This window comes from Falco biarmicus, chromosome 1, assembly GCF_023638135.1.
Source record: "Falco biarmicus isolate bFalBia1 chromosome 1, bFalBia1.pri, whole genome shotgun sequence".
Lineage (NCBI taxonomy): Eukaryota > Metazoa > Chordata > Aves > Falconiformes > Falconidae > Falco > Falco biarmicus.
The window spans coordinates 80,339,763-80,358,278 of record NC_079288.1 but is presented as its reverse complement, the minus strand read 5'-3'; the positions used below and the strand labels follow the sequence as shown (position 1 = coordinate 80,358,278).

Sequence of the window (18,516 nt, the reverse complement as noted above, 5' to 3'; positions counted from 1 at the left end):
CAAACTACCACGCTACCTTTCTGTATCTGCCCCTTCCCAGCCAGGACTGGCTGCTCCTGGCCGAGCACTTAGGTTGCATTTGCAGTTTACTATTTCACAGCTCCTTCCAGGGGACTTCCTGGTGCCTGATCAAAGCAGTGATTTTACATGCAGTTTCGTTTAACCGCTTCTAAAACAGCCGGGCAGAATCTCCAAATTACTCCAGTTGTAGGAATATTCATAGGTGAAGCGTAGGTACGAGTCGCTTTGATAGTATGAATTTGCACAGAGGAAATGCATTTACACCCTTGCAAGTAATCTGCAAAAAAACAGGCAACCAACCAACAACTGCCAATCTGATCCAATTTGCAAAATATTTTTAGACATGGTCAAGGAAAGCAAATGTTAAATGGAGGAATGCAAGTTAGCTGGCAGCAGCAGTGAGAAGTAATTGCTCAAAACCACTGTTCCTAAAGGGATTCCATAGAGTAATGCTAGGCCTGGTTCAGCTTTACATTTTTCTCTGATTTCAAAATAAATCAGTTCTAATAAATTTACACACATGACGTGAAGATTGGCCGATAGGGAGGTTGCACGTAGCTGTCTCCATTACTTGGTAAGCTGGACCATTTTTAATAAAATGTGCTTTACTGTAGATAAATAAGAGATAGTATGTCTCAAACCAGAAAGCAAATTCTTCATATGAAGCAGAGTGTCTGTATCCTGGCAAACAGCTATGGGCAAAATGATCTCTTGAGTACCACGGCAATTTACAGTGACTTTCAGTGCTGTATTGAAAAGACTTAGGGAAATTCTTACACAGTGGAACAGAAGCGGTGAAGAAGAGTAGCATGTTGGTTTGATTTGGGTATTGTACTTACGAGACCTAATGGGCTATTGCTTCCAGCTTTCATGCCTGAATTTTCAACAGCCTTTTTAAAGTACAGATAAGTTTTAGAGAAAACCCACCAAAATTCCCTTGATGCTGGAAAAAGTTCCTTAGGCAGAAAATACGAGGGCATTCTGGCTTACCAAAAAGGATTGAAACGGGCTTAGTTGCAGCATGCTTCCACAAGAGGAAAATGTCTGCTTCCAAAGGCTTTTAATATAGCTGATATACCTGGAGAAATCATCATCAACTGTGAGTTGTGCTTAGACAACTCGAAAGGGACATGAGGCAGTATTTTTGATGGTATGTGTGATAACCGTTAGAACAAGCTTGAGAAGTGACAGGTTTCTCTCGTGATTCCAGATTGATGGAGAGCATCCAATTGGTGCTCTCCTGGAGAATGTACATAGTGAAACACAACTCACTGAGTACCCTCCGGGGGCAACAGTGTGAAATTCTGCATTTTCTGGTGTAACATGAGATAAAAATGACTCTGTTGTCCATTCCTCCCTGAATTCTATTGAACTGAAAACTGCCCAATATTTTGTTTTAAGTATGTTACTTAGGTTGGGGTGTTTTTTAGGTACATTGTGAATATTTTTAAATATCCTCCATCTTTAATATATCTAGATCTGTTATATAAGATTTCTCCCTAACAGCTCTATCTGTTGTAGTATTTTGAATTAATTATTGCCTATAATGTTCGTTAAACATATTCAGGGAGCCACTTTTTTTCTTTCTGCCTCTCTTCTATATACTGTTCCCACTTTCTTGGAGAGTATTTGGGTCGGAGGCTTTCATACGCAGCTTGAAGTTTACTGAGTTTCTTTCTAAAAATGAACTGTTACTCTCTCATAAAATACATATTCAAACTTTAATCAAAGGATTTGAAGGTATCCCTGTGTTACTGACTAGGCATTTCTAGCTAACTGTATTACAGAAATGACTATAAATAAAAAGCTGTATTACGAAGTTTTGGTGTTTTGTTTTGGCTGCTTTTGAGTTGCTGGGGATGATTGTTATATAGTCCTTTTGATGAGACTTCCACAAATGTATACTCTGGTATTAACTGAGCTTGTTTTTTAAAGGTGGGGGAAACCAAACTGAAAGAGTGTGCCTAAATCTGCTAGTTTGAACTGCAGCCTGTTTGCTTCCTTCAGATGATATTCTGTACAAAATTGACCACACATGACTGCTTTCTCTAACATGTATGTTTAATCTTCAGATCTCCGATGGCCAAGGAGATGAGCGGTCAGAGTCTCCCTATGAAAGTGCTGATGAAACTCAGACTGAAGTGTCTATATCATCCAAAAAATCTGAGCGAGGAGCAGGAACAAAAAAAGAATATGTGTGTCAGGTGAGAGATGTTAGCTGGGGCAGTGAGCCGTGTTTTCTGAGGTTTCCTAGAAAAGGTCTTTTTAAATATGAAAATGACAATAATAGGCCAGAAACAGGCTTATCATGTGTGAGCGGTGAGGGTGCCATGGCAGTAAATGGCGTTCTTAATTCCTAGTTATTATTTTTTCTTGACCTCCAATAAGTGACTTAGCCTTTCTGCTTGAGTTTCCAGATCTCTATGATAAGCGTAATTTGTACCTCAGAATAAGCGCATGAGTGTTGCCAGGTAACTAGTTAAATGATTGAGAAGAGCTGCTCGCTTATCTGTTAATAAAGAGGGGGAAGTAAAACCCAGTGGGTTTTGTGCTACTGCAGCAGAGATTGCAGTGATGCATTGGTAGCTGCGTCTGTGTGGCAAGCTAATTGAAAGCAAAAAGCTTTCTCAAACTATTCTAGAGAGTGCTTAGATTATGAAATGACTACACAATACAAATGAACAGATGGAATTTGTTTTCACGAGACTGGGCAAGCAGTTATATTTCCATTTCTTGTACGTAGTCATGATGAGGTTATAGCCGTCTGTAAATGTTGGCTAATCCCTTAAATTCTGCCAGCATTATTGTTCGGTTCATTTTTAGTTATGCATGTGTCATTGCTAACCACTCAGACATACAAGTATCATTGTGCCACCTAGATTAATCTCCTTTTGCCAAGGAGGAGGAAAATAAGGATGCTTTTTAACCCTACTCAGATGCATCAGTGTGCTCAGGGAAAATTTCTTAAAGCTTTTTTTTCTTTTCCTTTTTTCTGTCAGATTATATTTACTCATGAACCGTGGTTCTATGAGTGGTATTTCTAGCGGTTTAATGACTCTTACCTGTTTCTACTGGAAGCCAGGGCATGTGATGATGCTTGTAAAATTATCTTTCACTTGTTAAATTTGGTTTCCACAACGGGAAAAGAGATTTTCAGGAGCAATATATGAAAAGGAATAAACAGTTTTTTCCACATATGAATTTCTCTTTAACATTCAATGCCTTTGTGTTGTAAAAGCTGTGTGAAAAAACAGGTGATCTCCTACTGTGTGAAGGACTTTGCTATCGAGCTTTTCATGTAAGCTGCCTTGGCCTCTCTGGAAGACCAGCAGGAAAATTCATTTGTAGTGAATGTACATCAGGCAAGTTTGTCCCTTTCTATTAATTAAAAAAAAAAGTTGTAGTTTTCCCATAAGTTGTTCTAGGAAATCCTCCTGGACAGAGTATGTATCTTTGGAGAAACCATATTTATCCTTTGGTGCCTGACAGGGTGGGAATTCATATAGTACCATTAAGTGTGCCATGTTTTATAAAGCTCACTCTGTTTTCAGTGAGAACTGTCTTGTAACCTGGCTGATTTAGTCTGAATTCCATTGCCACCTTAACTGCACAATATTTGCTCTCTGAGTACAATTACAGATTCGATTTAGTCTGCCACAAAGAGTTAAGAAATCCTAGAAAACAGCAGCAAGTGAAACATTTTAAGTCCTTTTTCAGTCTGTCTATATCAATCTTCCGCTCTTCCTATTAAAAGACTACCTTCCTGCTATTAATTTCATTTGCTTTTAATCCTATAATAACTGCTTGGAAGTTCTGAATCTCAAAACTTTACATAAAAGATTTGCGTTCTTGCTCATAAGCTTATTTCAGTACACACAGTAAACCTTGTTGGAACAAGGCTGCTTCAAAATAAAGGTGTTCCAAGCGGTCCAGAGATAAAATTAGAGGATGCTTGTCTTTGGTTTGTGGACCTGCTTCAAATTTCACAGGATCACAGACAACTCATTATCCTAGTTCACTGCTTTAAAAAAAAAATTAAATTCACAGTCATCCCGGTGTACTGAGGCTTATAAATAAGAATGTAAAAGCAGATCGGTGAGCTTTGGGTGTTGTGTACAATTTTAACTGCAATGGGTTTGCATTGTAACTTCATTTTATATGTATCTGAGCAGATTAGTATTTACTGAAGAGTTAAAGTAAATAGACTTGCATCAAGTAAGAGGATTTGATCTGAGTTTGTTAAAAGAAAAATCCACAACAAAAGCAACTTCCTCATGCATAACAAAAACTCACAGCAGAAGCATTTTAAATTCATGTGTTTGGGTGAAAAATTAGTTACATTATTTGTATTACTTTTGCCATTAGGTGTGCATACCTGTTTTGTGTGTAAGGAGAGAAAGGCAGATGTGAAACGCTGCGTCGTATCCCATTGTGGAAAATTCTACCATGAAGCTTGTGTGAAAAAATTTCATCTTACTGTGTTTGAGAACAGGGGGTTTCGATGTCCTCTCCACAGCTGCCTGAGTTGTCATGTTAGTAACCCCTTACATCCACGAATTTCAAAAGGTAGTTTCATTTTACGTTTTTATGACTGATGAATTAAGTCTTTTTATGGTATATTAAGGTAAGGAATTTGCCCATTTAATAGCTGCTAGCTGTAGTTTTTCAGGCATGCATACACTATTGATCAATTCAGAATTCTTTTAAAAACAATAATTGAACCATTTTTAGCCAACTTGAGTATTTACCTTGGTTGTGTTCTTTTTTTTAACTAGCTTTCAGTTATCTATAGCTAACCATGTTTTCTTCTCAAGAGAGAATGAGCTCTAGAATGCATATATGATGAGGAGAGACAGGCTGAGCAGAGCGAGGGCAAGACCTGTGAATGTACAAATACTGCGGCAAGGCTCGCGGAATGGGGAGACATTTGATTCTGTGCATATTTTTAGCTTTGGGCAACATCTGTAGACAAAATTGCGTGACTGAGGAAAGCTTGTCTACCCTGGTATGCATAATTAAAGCCTTCATGTTTAAATATTATCGTGCTTTAAACTCAGTGTAAGGTTTTTAAAAAAAACCCTTTGTTAATTCAGTATTGTTGCTAAATGCAAATATGCAGGCTTTGAAAACATAATTGATACATTTTTTTTGTGTATGTAGGCTCCCTCAGGCAGTACTACCGTTTTTTAGCTCAAATAATGAATCAGTTTTGTTCAAAAATAATGTGGCAGTATTCTGCTTTGCTAGGAAAGATGATGCGTTGTGTTCGCTGTCCTGTTGCATACCATGCTGGAGACGTTTGCATTGCCGCGGGATGTGCAGTCATCGCTTCCAACAGCATTGTTTGTACGAATCATTTCACTGCCATGAAAGGAAAAAGTCATCATGCGCATGTCAATGTGAGCTGGTGCTTTGTGTGTTCAAAAGGTAAACCGATGCAAAACTCTTCATAAATGCAGCATCAGAGCGTTTTAATCTTTAATTTAAATTTTATTTTACTAATATATTTATAGAAAATCATTAGAAATGTGGCATATTAAGTTAGGCTCTGTTAGGTATTGAAATAACTTCAGGTTGGCTTGTGCTGCTTCAAGTTTTTGAGTATCCTTTTTTTGCAGATACCATTTGTTAAAGAATTTTTCTTGGACATTGTCCAGCAACCAGAAGCTTGATTTAATTCTTTACCAGAGACACGTCATGAGAAGTATCTCTGTGCTTTCCCCTGTGTTCAGTGTGCTGAAGCTTTTTCTTTATTGCTAATATGTAACATTAAAATGTAAATATTTTTAAGAGTTGCTTTTAGTTTAGCACAGACAGCAAACTGAATCAGTATTAGTTGTTGCTGGGAGAGCCACTAATTAACAGTGTTTTGTTTTACGTTGTAGAATAATTGTTTTTCTTATTGAGAACCACAGAATTCATAGTGCTGATTAAACTGTAGCCGTGAAATTTCACCTGATTTGGTAACAAATTAACGTGCAGCATAGCAGCTTTTAAGCTGTAGGTAACTTTCCACTTGATAATTCATGGAGCAAACTACCAACCTCATTCCCTCTCCCCCCAGGAAAAAAACCACAAGAGAAATCTGTTAAAATTTTGCAGACAGTGAAATATTAATATATAGTAAACTATGTTAACTATAATGTAGTCATTAAAGTAAAACAAAGTAATTATAATTTGTGGTACATTATTCTGGCTTTTTTATCACTAGCTTGCTTGTTATTTTGTATATATTTCTAATCCTAGTCTGTTAAGCATTCAAATTAGTAAGGACCTTTTGGTTTTTGTACACAACTAAACGATACGTATTTGTTGCAGGCCAGCATGTTTTAACCATTTATTTTCTAACTGAGCCTACCACATGTGTATTGCACTACTTTGAACCTGGTTGGGATGCAAAACTGTTATTTTTGTCTTGATGTTTCCAACCTTTTTTTTTTTTTTCACTCTCTCTCTCTGAAGGAGGAAGCTTGTTGTGCTGCGAGTCATGTCCTGCAGCGTTTCACCCAGACTGTTTAAACATTGAAATGCCAGATGGGAGCTGGTACTGCAATGACTGCAGGGCAGGGAAGAAGCTCCATTTCCAGGATATTATTTGGGTTAAACTGGGAAATTACAGGTCTGATTAATAGTTTTATTTTTTACAGTACAGGATCATACAGTTGGTTGCTTCTGTAGGCCAGCCTGGCTGCACATAGATTTCCCATTCCTCTGTGAAATAGGGACCCCATCTTCTTGCAAGGTTCAAGTTCATAGACTTGTAGCTTCACTGCTGCTCTGGGCCAAGGCATTACCCATACAGGACTCCTTGTGGTCTTCTGACATCTGTTTCCAGTGCATGAGTCTTCAACCCTTTTTGTTTCAGAGATCTCTTCAAATAATTAAGCTGGTATAATTTGTAATGGGCTAAATTACTGCCTTGCAGGCTGGGAGAGAAGTCACTCAGGTTGTCAGTGTTTTACACTTCATTGAGATTTGAGTGAGACAGAGGTGGGTGGGGTTTATCCCAGAAAGCATTAATAGCTATTATCAGCTGTCTCTTGATCTTTGACAGTTACAGTGATTGCAGGTCTTGTTAAAGATGATGTTATTGCTAACCAGATGCAAGGCGCTTCATGTGTATTTTTATCTTGCAGGCTGCAAAAGCGCCTCACAGATTTGAGCGTTGGGCTTTCCTTCTCTAGTCCTGTCTTCTCTCTTTGCCTAGCGAGTGGGGGGAGGAAAAGATTTTAAATCCACTTGGATCTTAGAAGTAATAATCAGTTACTGCTGTTTAGGGTGATTTTGTTAAACTGTTGCAGAAAGAGCTTGACTAAAATGCTGTATTTTTTTTATTTCTACGTCTGTGCTAGATGGTGGCCTGCAGAAGTTTGCCATCCGAAAAACGTTCCCCCAAATATCCAGAAAATGAAGCATGAAATCGGAGAATTTCCTGTGTTTTTCTTTGGTTCTAAGGATTACTATTGGACGCACCAAGCACGGGTGTTCCCTTACATGGAGGGAGACAGAGGGAGTAGATACCACGGGATCAAAGGAATTGGAAAAGTCTTCAAAAATGGTACGTAGCTAAAAGTAAACAAAAATTAATCTTGCGGTATGCATGCTTTACTTTCTTCACACATAGCCTTGGGTCTGGATTTGTACATTTGTTTTACGATATTGAATTAAAAAAATGTTTTGGTGTCCTGGGCAGTAGTCACTATTGCTGTGAATGAAAGCATTATTTTCATGGCTTGTAAAAGCCTAGCATCTAATGGGAGTGATTTCTCATGGTTTTTACTTTCTGGAAAGGAAATGGTGAGTCTAACTGGGAGACAAAAAGAGTAGAATTGATACATATGGTAAGAGCATTAACGCTCCAGAAACATTGTTTGCAAGAAAATTGAATGATGGGACTAGGAAGTAGAAGATGATTCTTTAACACACATGGGAAGTCAGCTTGGGGGAAGGAATCCTCTTTCTAGCCTTTCTGTTAATACAACAATCTTTTTTAGCTTTGCAAGAAGCTGAAGCTCGATTTCGAGAAATAAAGCTACAGCGAGAAGCCAAAGAAACCCAAGAAAGTGAACGTAAACCTCCACCGTACAAGCATATTAAGGTAAAGTTTGAGAAAATTCACTGGATACTCAAAGGTCTAAGCCAGCGGTGGAGTGGAAGAGCTGAGTGGTGAGATGGGGAGGAGAGGGTACAATGATGTGCTGGTAATCATGCTTTTATAGTCATGATATGATGAAATTTTGCTTCCATTGGAACATCTAGTATTGCAAAACCAAATCAGTAACCACTGCAATAACTTAAAATAAATTCAAATGTTTTATAGTGATCTTTGAACTGTTTTGGTGTATTATTCAGGTCAATAAACCTTGTGGTAAAGTGCAGATATATACTGCTGACATTTCTGAGATTCCCAAGTGCAACTGCAAACCCACAGATGAAAACCCTTGTGGCTTTGACTCTGAGTGCCTAAATCGGATGCTGATGTACGAATGCCATCCACAAGTTTGTCCAGCTGGAGAACGGTGCCAAAACCAGTGCTTTACGAAACGTCAGTACCCTGAGACAAAGATCATCAAAACTGACGGCAAAGGGTGGGGTCTGGTTGCTAAGAGGGACATTAAAAAGGTATGAATCATTCTTGCCTGGCAAAGAATCGGTGACTTGTGATGTTGTTTGTGGGTTTGGTATATACTTTACTAGTGATACTTGGTATCTTTCAGGGAGAGTTTGTGAATGAGTATGTTGGTGAACTCATTGATGAAGAGGAATGTATGGCAAGAATCAAATATGCACATGAAAATGACATCACCCACTTCTATATGCTTACTATTGATAAGGTATAGTATTGTATATTTTTTCCCTTGTTTAATTATAACATTATTTTGATCTTTTTTCCTTCTGTTGATTACCTTGGTAGAGCACTCTGCTACCTTTGATGTTCTGCAGTTCCATGTATTCGCAATGTTGTACTTTCTGTGCCTGCTTGCTCCATTCTATATATATATAATGCATCTCATTAGTTCTAAGTGCGTAATGTAATAAAGTCTATAATTATTATATAATGTAATAAAGTCTATAATATATTAAGGTCTATAAATTGTGCTTTGTTGCTCGAAATCAATTACAGCAACGGTATTTATTTACCTAGTCTTAAAAGGAAGTATGAAATTTCAGGAAATAGTAATGATACAGTTGAAAGAATTACTGTTAGCAATCCTTTTACTGAAATTTTAACCACAAAAAAATCTCACATGAGAATAGCATGGAATATAGTTGTGAGGCTGTGTCCTATATTGGGCATTTATTCTTTTTTGCTGCTATGCATAGTTTTCTTTGTTTATAGCAAAACTAGACTTGTGCTTTTGTAGAAACTTTTCTGAAGGCACTAACTGCATTTTGTAGCCAGCCAGCACTCCACGTATCGATTCTGCAGCAAAGTAATCCAGCAGATTAATTAATGCAGCAAATTAATTCAGGATCTGTGGTTCTCTGTGCACACCTCTGAGTATTTTATTCCTGAGAAAGAGAAGAAATTAGAGAACCTGGACAACAGAGGGCATTGATTTTATATATATATATATTAGCTTCAGTCCCCAAACAGCTACTTAGGAGAAAAACAAAGAATTGGCTGTCAGTCTTGTATATTGTTTCAGTCGTAATCACCTTTATTTTGCTCAAGACTGTCCTGCTCTGTATTTCCACAGCTACTGTTTTCATTAGTCCTGTAACTGAGGAGTTCCTGCACAGGGGTTATCACCCAAGAATGGTGAAACCAGAATTCTCTGAACACTTGAATTTCTCACCCCGCTACTAAGCTGACATACAACATCAGTGCGTTTAGATATCTGGACCAAATATGTATTTGACTCTTGCCATAGTTAACAAATGCTGATTGGTTTTATCTTGCAAAAATGCCTGTTATTGTGAGGCTGAGCTGGCCATGCAGTTAGAGTGCCTGGATGTATGTGCGCGTAGTCATGACAATCATATATGTGCATTACAAAAATGAGTTAGAAGGAAACTATAATATTATTTCATAAATAAGCAAGGTTTTCTTAAGCAGCTGTGCAAAGAAACACAGTTCTGGCTGTTTCAAGACTTATTTTGTTAGTCTGATATGTTTGGTGAAGATAAAAATTAAAAGGCAATTGTGTATAGGGATGGGATTTTTTTACGTTACCAAGAGCTTGTTTTTGTTTAAACTAGGCTGATTTGGGGAAAGAAAGCTGGTGAGAAACTGGTAATCTCTGCAAGTAATCATGCAGTGACTTGGTAAATACCATAAAGCACAGTATTTGTAAATGTGTCACAGCTTTGTGAATGCAAAGTAAAAGGTAAATGGACTGAGTTTGAGTTTTGAGGCTTTCTGGAGGGAGGGAGGGGGTTCTTTGACATGACCACCACAGTGCTCACAAGAACGCTTATCCTGCCATGTGTGGCTGCGATGGGTTCTGGGAAAATGTGAGCTAGAGCATGAGTATTGCTTTGGGAGTGTCACGTTCCAGGCCACATGAGACACTACAGTTTTCAATACAACATGTACCATCAGTTTGCTTGTGTGCTTCTGGATAGCAACACCATGTCTGCTTTGAATGCAACTACTGAAATAATTTATGGATATTTAATATTTTGCAAGAGAGGGGGGAGAAAAAACATTCAATCTGTTGCTGGTTTGATCTCCAGGACCGTATTATTGATGCTGGCCCCAAAGGAAATTATTCTCGGTTTATGAATCACAGCTGCCAACCAAATTGTGAAACCCTAAAATGGACAGTAAATGGAGACACCCGTGTCGGCCTGTTTGCTGTGTGCGACATTCCTGCAGGTATATCAGCTTATGTTGGGTTTGGTTTAATATTCCCTGAGTTAAGACTTTTGCACGCTTTATGGGTGGGACGGTCATGGTTTAACTGATTCAGTGCAAATGTCTTTGTAGAGAACTCGGCACACGGAAGAGATGCTTTGTGATCTGCCTTTTACTTTAATGTTTCTTAATAGAGAGTCTCATGGCTGCTTTTTGTTGCTTGCTTCTAAGGGAACACCAAAGAGCCCCTAGTTAGTATCTTTGCATTCGTTTCACATTGTAGAGCACAGTTTTTGTTTTAGTTATCTCAAACAGTACTTCTGCATCTTTTCAAGTGAAGATAATAAGCTTAAGGAGTGGATGTAGGCGGCTGTTTGAAAGTATTTGTATTCTGGTTTGTGTACACGCATGCACGCGTACACATATATCTGTCTATCTATAGGTATGTCTAGCTCTGTATATAGAGATACAGAGATATATAATGTGTGTGTATGTAGACCAGACACAACACATGCACAGTGTTGTGAGGTCAGACCAATTTATTTTTAAATGTAATTGCATAAGATGTCATGCTGTACTGGCGTCTAGTTAATCATTGTCAATGCTTATGAGCAGTAAAGAGGGGGAAAATCTTATGCTAAAAGATCAGCAGACAGATAGTCTGAAAACCAGGCAACAGATAATGAAACCTGTATCTGTTTGTAATAATTTTGATAGGCTTTGTTACCTTGTCCTTCATAATGAAAGGGTATGTCTTATCTCACTCAGGTACAGAGTTGACTTTTAATTACAACCTTGACTGTCTGGGCAATGAAAAAACAGTCTGCAAATGTGGTGCCCCAAACTGCAGTGGATTTCTTGGGGACAGACCAAAGGCAAGTAATGCATTGAGATTTTAACAGTATCTCGCCTACTAGCCTTGTTATTTTTTTTTTGTGGACCAGTTTTGTGTTGTTATAAGGGTCAATGCTGCTTGAACACAGGCTACCTGTCCTCTGAGGAAGAAGCTTATGGTTTCCCTTCCTTGGGAAGATGGAGGCACCCTTTTGCCAAACATAACTTTGGTGCTGAAGAATACGTTTTTATGCTGTAATAGTACAGCAGGCGAGCAAGGTTTTGCGAGCACCCTAAAACAATTTCTCCAGTTTCTCCTATGAGAAATTTATTACTTCGGGTCCTGAATAAGAAATATTGCTAGCTGCTGGTGCTAGCTTCTGGAATCAAAAGCATATTAAAAAAGGGGTTACAGGAGGAGTAACCTTCCCAGTCCCATTTGAAGTGTGGGGACGGGAAGGATTGTAGGAGGTAGAAACTGACTAAGAACAAGCCTAACTACAGTCAGCGAGATTATTTGGATACTGGGGTTTATATGTCTGCCATCTAAACCTTAAAATATGATTATTTTCTTAAGATTTGTTAAAAAACATTAAATTGAAATGTAAGTTTTGAATGATACCAAATCACGTCAAGAAATGACCTGTATGATTTGTGTCATACAAAGTTAATTTAAAACCTGTAATCCAGCAGTTGATGGGGCTTCCTGAAGGGCTGGCATAGGAGTGCGAGGGAAAATCTCACCTGTGGATATAGAAAGGCAGCACTTTATTGTGCTCCTACATACTGCTCAGTATCAGGTACTTCAGAGGGTGGACTTAAAATCTCCAGAATTCACCCAGCTGGTTTTTGTTAAGGGTTAGGCTAAAGTGAGGTTTCACTTAAGCTTGTGGTCAATTTACACAGACAGCCATAAAGAAATGAAAAGATACAGTTCAGTTTTGCAGGGATGTCTGCACTGGTAGATAGAATGGGCTAATTTTAAAGAAAGTAGGTAATGATTACTGGGGTGAGGTTGGAAGGAATGATGGTAGGAATGTTGAAAAAACATCCAGAATGGTTTTTCTATGATTTCGTGAAGGAGAGTTGAAATGCAAGTAGCAGAATGTCAGATTGAAATGCGGGTGAGGTTTGGTATATTCTTTCTAGCATTAGGGACACAGCTGCAGTTCCTGAAATTCTGCTGTCTGTTCTTCAAAGAGAAGAGGACACTCGTTTTAGTAATTCGAGCGTGAGTACACAAGTGGAAGAGAAAAATGGATATTGAAGTGATTGGTGCTGCAAGAACAAGATGGGGGTACATTAGCCGCAAGTAGATTAGGCTGGAAATTGGAAGACCTTTTTCCATTGATAAGAAAGTGGAAGAGCTTTCCAGTAAGAAGGAACTGTAGGGACAAGATCTTGTTTCGGAGTAGCTTTTCACAAGGGTCAGTGTGGAGTTTTTTTGTCAACACAGAGGCATGGTGAGGCACTGGATAAGTCTGCGCCAAGGCAAATTTTTCCCTGCATGCACAGGCCTGCCAGGCATGCCAACAGTTTTGCTAGGCTGTGTGGTGGTTTTCCTGTGCAAAACGGGCATTTACAGATTTGGATCTTACTCTTTTAGAATTCTTCCACTAATGCCTCAGAAGAAAAAGGCAAAAAGACCAAAAAGAGAACACGGAGACGCAGAACGAAAAATGAAGGGAAGAAACAATCTGAAGATGATTGTTTCCGTTGTGGTGATGGAGGCCAGCTGGTATTGTGCGACAGGAAATCTTGTACTAAAGCTTATCATCTCTCCTGCCTTGGTTTGGTGAAACGTCCTTTTGGTGAGTCAGCTTGCCTCTTAAAATTCTGTAAATAAAAACTTGTGCAGGTGCCTCATTTATTGCACTGAAACCTTGTCACGGGTGTCATCTTGAAAACATTGTTCTCGTATGGTGAGAACTTTGTTCGTGCATCATGTGGGAGCTCATCTTGAGTATGGAGACAAGATGACAGCCTTTCTCCTGCCTCTCTGGCAAAATGAGCTTTTTGTTTTACAAGTGTAGGTGACTGAGTACATCACTTGGTAGGAGCACTGTGGCCCTGTCACAGCAAAGTTGATTATATCTAAGAAACGCATGAAGCCACTTTGGTTCAAGCCAAAAAAATAGCAGCAGCATCTGGAACAAGGCGAGTAGGAAAATGTTAAGGGCAGCAGACATGAGGCTGCAGTCCCACCAACCACAGGAGCTACCTGGTTCCAGTCAGCCGTGTCAGGTGGGCTATGAAGAAGTGAAGCAGGCAAAGCCTGTTATTCTAGAAACAAGTAAAACGGTGACTGACAAAATATGCTGGGGCAAAAGGATGTCTCTAGGTAAAGCACACTAGCTGTCCCTGAGCAAAACTTGCAACAAACAGGCGAGCATTGTAACTGTAGGCAGCAGTTGACTGGATGTTTGGATGCCCTACCAGATGCAAGCTCTATAAAATGCTGTTGAATAAAGCCTGAATAATTTCTTCTAGCTAGAGTTGACTGCTGTATTCAAATGAGAGGATGTCAAGTCTGCTACTTCCTGCTGTCAGTTGAGCTTTAGAAGTATGATGTAGCATTTTGATTTTTGAGATTAGCCCTGATAGTTGCTGTCTCATCGTGCTTTGTCAGGAAAACCGTGTATTGTTCAGCTGCTAAAACACAACACTTGTTTAAAAGATGATGACACCTTGTACTCCCCACTAATGCGCTCTTTGGTTTTGATTGCAGGGAAGTGGGAGTGTCCTTGGCACCACTGTGATGTTTGTGGCAAACCTTCTGTTTCTTTCTGCCACTTCTGCCCAAATTCTTTCTGCAAGGAACACCAAGATGGGACAGTACTAAATTCTATGTTGAATGGACAGTTATGCTGCTCTGAACATGTTCTCGGGGTGGATTCTGTTGAAACTCAGAAGTCTGAGAAACCCCGCAAAAAACTGAACAAGTTGAAGCCTAAGAGAAAGCAGAGGAACAGATGGATGAGAGCTGAATGCAAATAGTCATGGACTGCAGTTGCTACTGCCAACACTATCTTGTAGATAAGTTGTGAATATGACCAGGGAAGGACACAATTTTACATATATTCTGTAAAGGTTACGTGGGGGGGATTTTTTTATTTTGTTTTGTTTTGTTTTTTATAAATCCACTGAGCCAACGACAGCAGTCTCCTGCTGCTTCTGCACTGATAACGAACTGCATAGTTCAGAAAATTTCAGGACAAACCAAACTTATTACTCTGCATTACAGTTACACTTGAATTGTTGCGAATGTAAAAGGTTCCCTCCAAAATACTTTCAGGCTGGAGGTAGGTTAAAATCAAATCAGGTAGGCATAAACATAGGTTTTTGAGTTAGTATTTGTCAACCAACAGAAGTTTTAAATAGTATGTCCTTGAAAGAAGTTATTAGCTCTCAAGTCCTTTTAAGTAAAAATGGCTTGGTCTGTGGTCCCAATGAGATTTGCTTGCCTTGTGTGTTTTTGAGCAAGTGCTTGAATGCCATTCATGATCCAGGTGCGTATCTCGCTATAACCACACACATAACAGTTTGTTTGTGCTCTTATAAAATAGCTCTCCAATGATTCTTAAACAAACATGTTTATAAATATCCTTCCACCAAGAAATACAGTGCATGGTGGGAAAGGCACACCCTGTACCAGAGAGGGGAAGTCTTACATTGGAAGAGATTTTTTTCTATACTGTTTTTTCCTGTATTTTATTCCAGCAAAATAGAAGTTACTTGATCTTGCAGAGCTGTACAAGTCTGGATTTAAAGGTATATTGTCTTGCAATCGAGGCCCAATACTCTAGGTTTTTTGTGCCTTAATAAAAAAAAAAATCTTGCCAAACCTATTATTTGAAAAAAATTACTTGATTTTTTTTCCCCTTAATGTCAAGTAAAACACAGAGGCAAACATTTCTTTGGAATGCTTGGAGTCCAAGCATTACAACTTTGTGATAATGCAAAAAATGCCCAACAAGGAACAGAGAAAAACCCATGAATGAAACAGAAGATGGAACTTGACTGAAGTGCAAGAACTAAATTCAAAACAACTAATTAAAAGTGAAATAGATTTTTGAAGAACCACATAAGGAACAACTGTAATGTGAAATTTAGCCTGACTCTGTTCCTTTTGGTAGTTTATCTAAAACTGGCTACTTGACTTGGCAGACTGAAACTATTTACTTTTTTAGGAGCTCTGCTCTCAACTGTCTTATTGCCACTGTGTTGTGTCAGCAAAGCTGTTTTGAATTATTTGCTCCCGTTAGGTTCTCACACTTGCAGAGAGATAAATATACAAGATTTAGTATTGATGGAAATTAATATTAGAACTAGGAAAAAACGGTAAAGAAAAATGTCTTTACCTGTTTTCTTCCCAGTGCATGTCATTGGTGTGTGATTAGGCAGTGTTACAAGTAAGTTTTGACTTGTGCCATTGTTACCTAGCCTATATAAACACAATGTGCGCCTTCATGTCCATTTAGTAATTTGTGTATGTTCTAGCTTAGTTTGCCTTTAATAGTGCACTCTGTGTAGCCCTTTTGAAAATGAAGCCTTGCTATATCATGAAAGTGTATTTTTTTTTTCAAAGTATTTCTTCAGGATTTGATTGCAGATTTAGTTTTTGGAATTGTTTTGTTCCCAACATGTAAAAACTTTGGTTTTGTTAGAAGAAATTTATGGAAAGAGGTTTGAAATGTAGCATTGCCCTATCCTGAACTCTTTGGGTTCTATTTTGTGACCAGACTGCTTTGTTCTTTTCATCCGTTTTCGTAAACACTGCTGGAAGGTTAATTTTTTTCAAACAATTTTGAAAAAATAGCACAGTTCAGTATAGAGGGAAGTGTTACATTTTTGCATTTTTTAAAGTGGTATGCCAAGCCTTGCACTTGAGCTAAAAATGAACATTTCTTAATTGATTTTGAAGGGAAACTCCCTCTGCTATGGATATTTGTTATACCAGGACTGAAGCATGAGATGTGCCTAAAGCCAAAATGAAAAAATGGTATTATGTATGTTTTTATAATAGTGGTTTTTAAGGAGAGGAAAGTGAGATCAGCTAGTAAAGCAGAAAGATTTTCCTCATTGCTTTTAAACAAAATGAAGGAATTTGATGTCATTGGGACCATTCTTTGAATACTGTTACTATGTAAGGAAGGCTTTATAAGAATACTTCTAAATAAGTTATTATAAAATTTTACCTTTACATTCCATTGCTTTTATAATTTGTTAATTTTTTAGTTGTTTCGTTGCTTTTTCCTCTTCATGTATAGTGTAACAGCTCTGGCACCCTGGAACAGTTATGCCCCAGGGCCTAAGAGGCAGATACCCACTTCCAGAAGCCACCATCTCAAATAGTTACTGATGGGCACTGCTGCAGGAACACCATCCATTCTAAGATGGGTCACAGAGCCTACAGCTCCCTGCCTGCCTCTCGGGTGGGCTCACAAGCACATTTAGTATGGCAGGATGCAGGTCAGCCACCCATTTTGTATCTGTCTATGGGTAAATAAAGACTTTGGCATTCAAAGCAACCCCTCTTAGCCCTCTTTTCGTAACGTTAAATTCACACAAACAGATCTTAGCAAGTGGCTGCTTGACTTTCTGCTTCCTTCTACCTCTTCTCTGCTCTTTACTGCTCAGCTCTTTGGGCCAGCAAAGGCTTGCACCACTGAGACTGCAAACTGGGGAGTTTGCTTTTGAGTTGTGAGGAATTTGTTCCTTCTGCTGAGCACATACTTGGAGATTGATCTGTAAAAGAAATGTGGATCCTGTTCTCCCTTCGTATGTACTGATCATGTAACACCATGAGCTCAGCTAAGTCACTCAGGTGGTGATCTGCTAGAAGTTTAGTTTCTGAATCAGGAAAGGTGGTTTTTAGGTGTCTTAACGAAGGCTTCTGTGCCCTACTCTGCAGCACTGGGAAAATAGGCTGAAGTTTTGGTAAAAAAAGAAGACGAAAGAAAAGTTGTTTCGCTGCTTTCCTTCTCCCACTGTTCAAATACAGGGGAAAACAATCTTGGAAAAATTAAGCTTCCTCATGATGCAACTCAATTCTTTTTAGCATTCAGTAACTTGAAATATTTTCTGTTATAAATTCATCAAAATAACATCTAAGTATGGCATATTATGTGGCATTAAATTATGTACTTAGTGTCTTGGCCATCGAAGTAGAAAGAAGTATTTCCTTTTCCAGCAAACTTCTCAAAGCTGGTACACAATAGCCAAATTCACAATTTGTTGTTCTTTTATCACATGAGCAAGCATGGAAACAATTTTCAATTGAGTATGTTAGATGTATTTTCATACAATCTAGGAAGATTAATCAAATTAAATGTCTGTTTTGTTCAATAGCTTTGTGTTCATGGTCAGTTTTTAGGGTTTTTTTAATTTGAATTACTTGGAAAAGCAAAATATCTTGAAAGACACATTAATGGATTTTTCCGCATTGTTGAGTCACATTATTCCATGTCTGATTGCTTGAGAAACTTCAGTGTCTTATTAAATATTAAAATTCATTCCTAGTTATTTAAGAAGTTGCTAATTCTTTTTTGTAAAACAGATCTGTATAGTTATATTTGCACGTTTATTTTTTTTTCCTTTAAAGAAAAAAAGGGAAATGATACATACTGTGGTTTGGCAGTGAGGGAACTGGATGTTGTTCTTTCATAGTGAAAACTTACACTCCAAGTCTTCCTAAGAGACTCTGTGCAAATAGTTTTAAGCTTGTATGGAGGTGATAATGATTGTGCTTTGGCTTGTTTTCACAGTGTTGCTCATCACAAAAGTGTTGACATTTTTTTGCAGTCCAGTTTTTCCTGTTACAGTGCTCTTTCCTGTTGCTCATAATTTCATAGGCTTTA

At 38.3% G+C, this 18,516-nt stretch overlaps 1 protein-coding gene and 1 non-coding gene across 10 annotated transcripts in view; both read left to right on the top strand.

Annotated features, from left to right (window-relative positions):
• The window catches only part of NSD2 (nuclear receptor binding SET domain protein 2), a 102,469-nt gene extending 85,603 nt beyond the window's left edge, over positions 1-16,866 (top strand). For 8 of the 9 annotated variants that reach the window (XM_056339930.1, XM_056339961.1, XM_056339941.1 and 5 more), the window contains 13 exons: positions 2,094-2,225; positions 3,260-3,383; positions 4,387-4,587; positions 5,269-5,448; positions 6,484-6,640; positions 7,374-7,579; positions 8,016-8,119; positions 8,374-8,643; positions 8,739-8,855; positions 10,702-10,843; positions 11,591-11,697; positions 13,263-13,467; positions 14,385-16,866. In XM_056339930.1, coding sequence (XP_056195905.1) covers positions 2,094-2,225; positions 3,260-3,383; positions 4,387-4,587; positions 5,269-5,448; positions 6,484-6,640; positions 7,374-7,579; positions 8,016-8,119; positions 8,374-8,643; positions 8,739-8,855; positions 10,702-10,843; positions 11,591-11,697; positions 13,263-13,467; positions 14,385-14,653 — 2,214 coding nt within the window. In that variant the 3' untranslated portion in view covers positions 14,654-16,866. Of the gene's footprint in view, positions 1-2,093; positions 2,226-3,259; positions 3,384-4,386; positions 4,588-5,268; positions 5,449-6,483; positions 6,641-7,373; positions 7,580-8,015; positions 8,120-8,373; positions 8,644-8,738; positions 8,856-10,701; positions 10,844-11,590; positions 11,698-13,262; positions 13,468-14,384 lie in introns of those variants that run through there. The other variant, XM_056339980.1, reaches the window with a different exon arrangement.
• Positions 10,424-10,556, top strand: LOC130143981 (small Cajal body-specific RNA 23). Its single transcript, XR_008819967.1, has one exon. It is a non-coding gene; the product is annotated as a small Cajal body-specific RNA 23 (non-coding RNA).
• Positions 16,867-18,516: the final 1,650 nt, after the last annotated feature.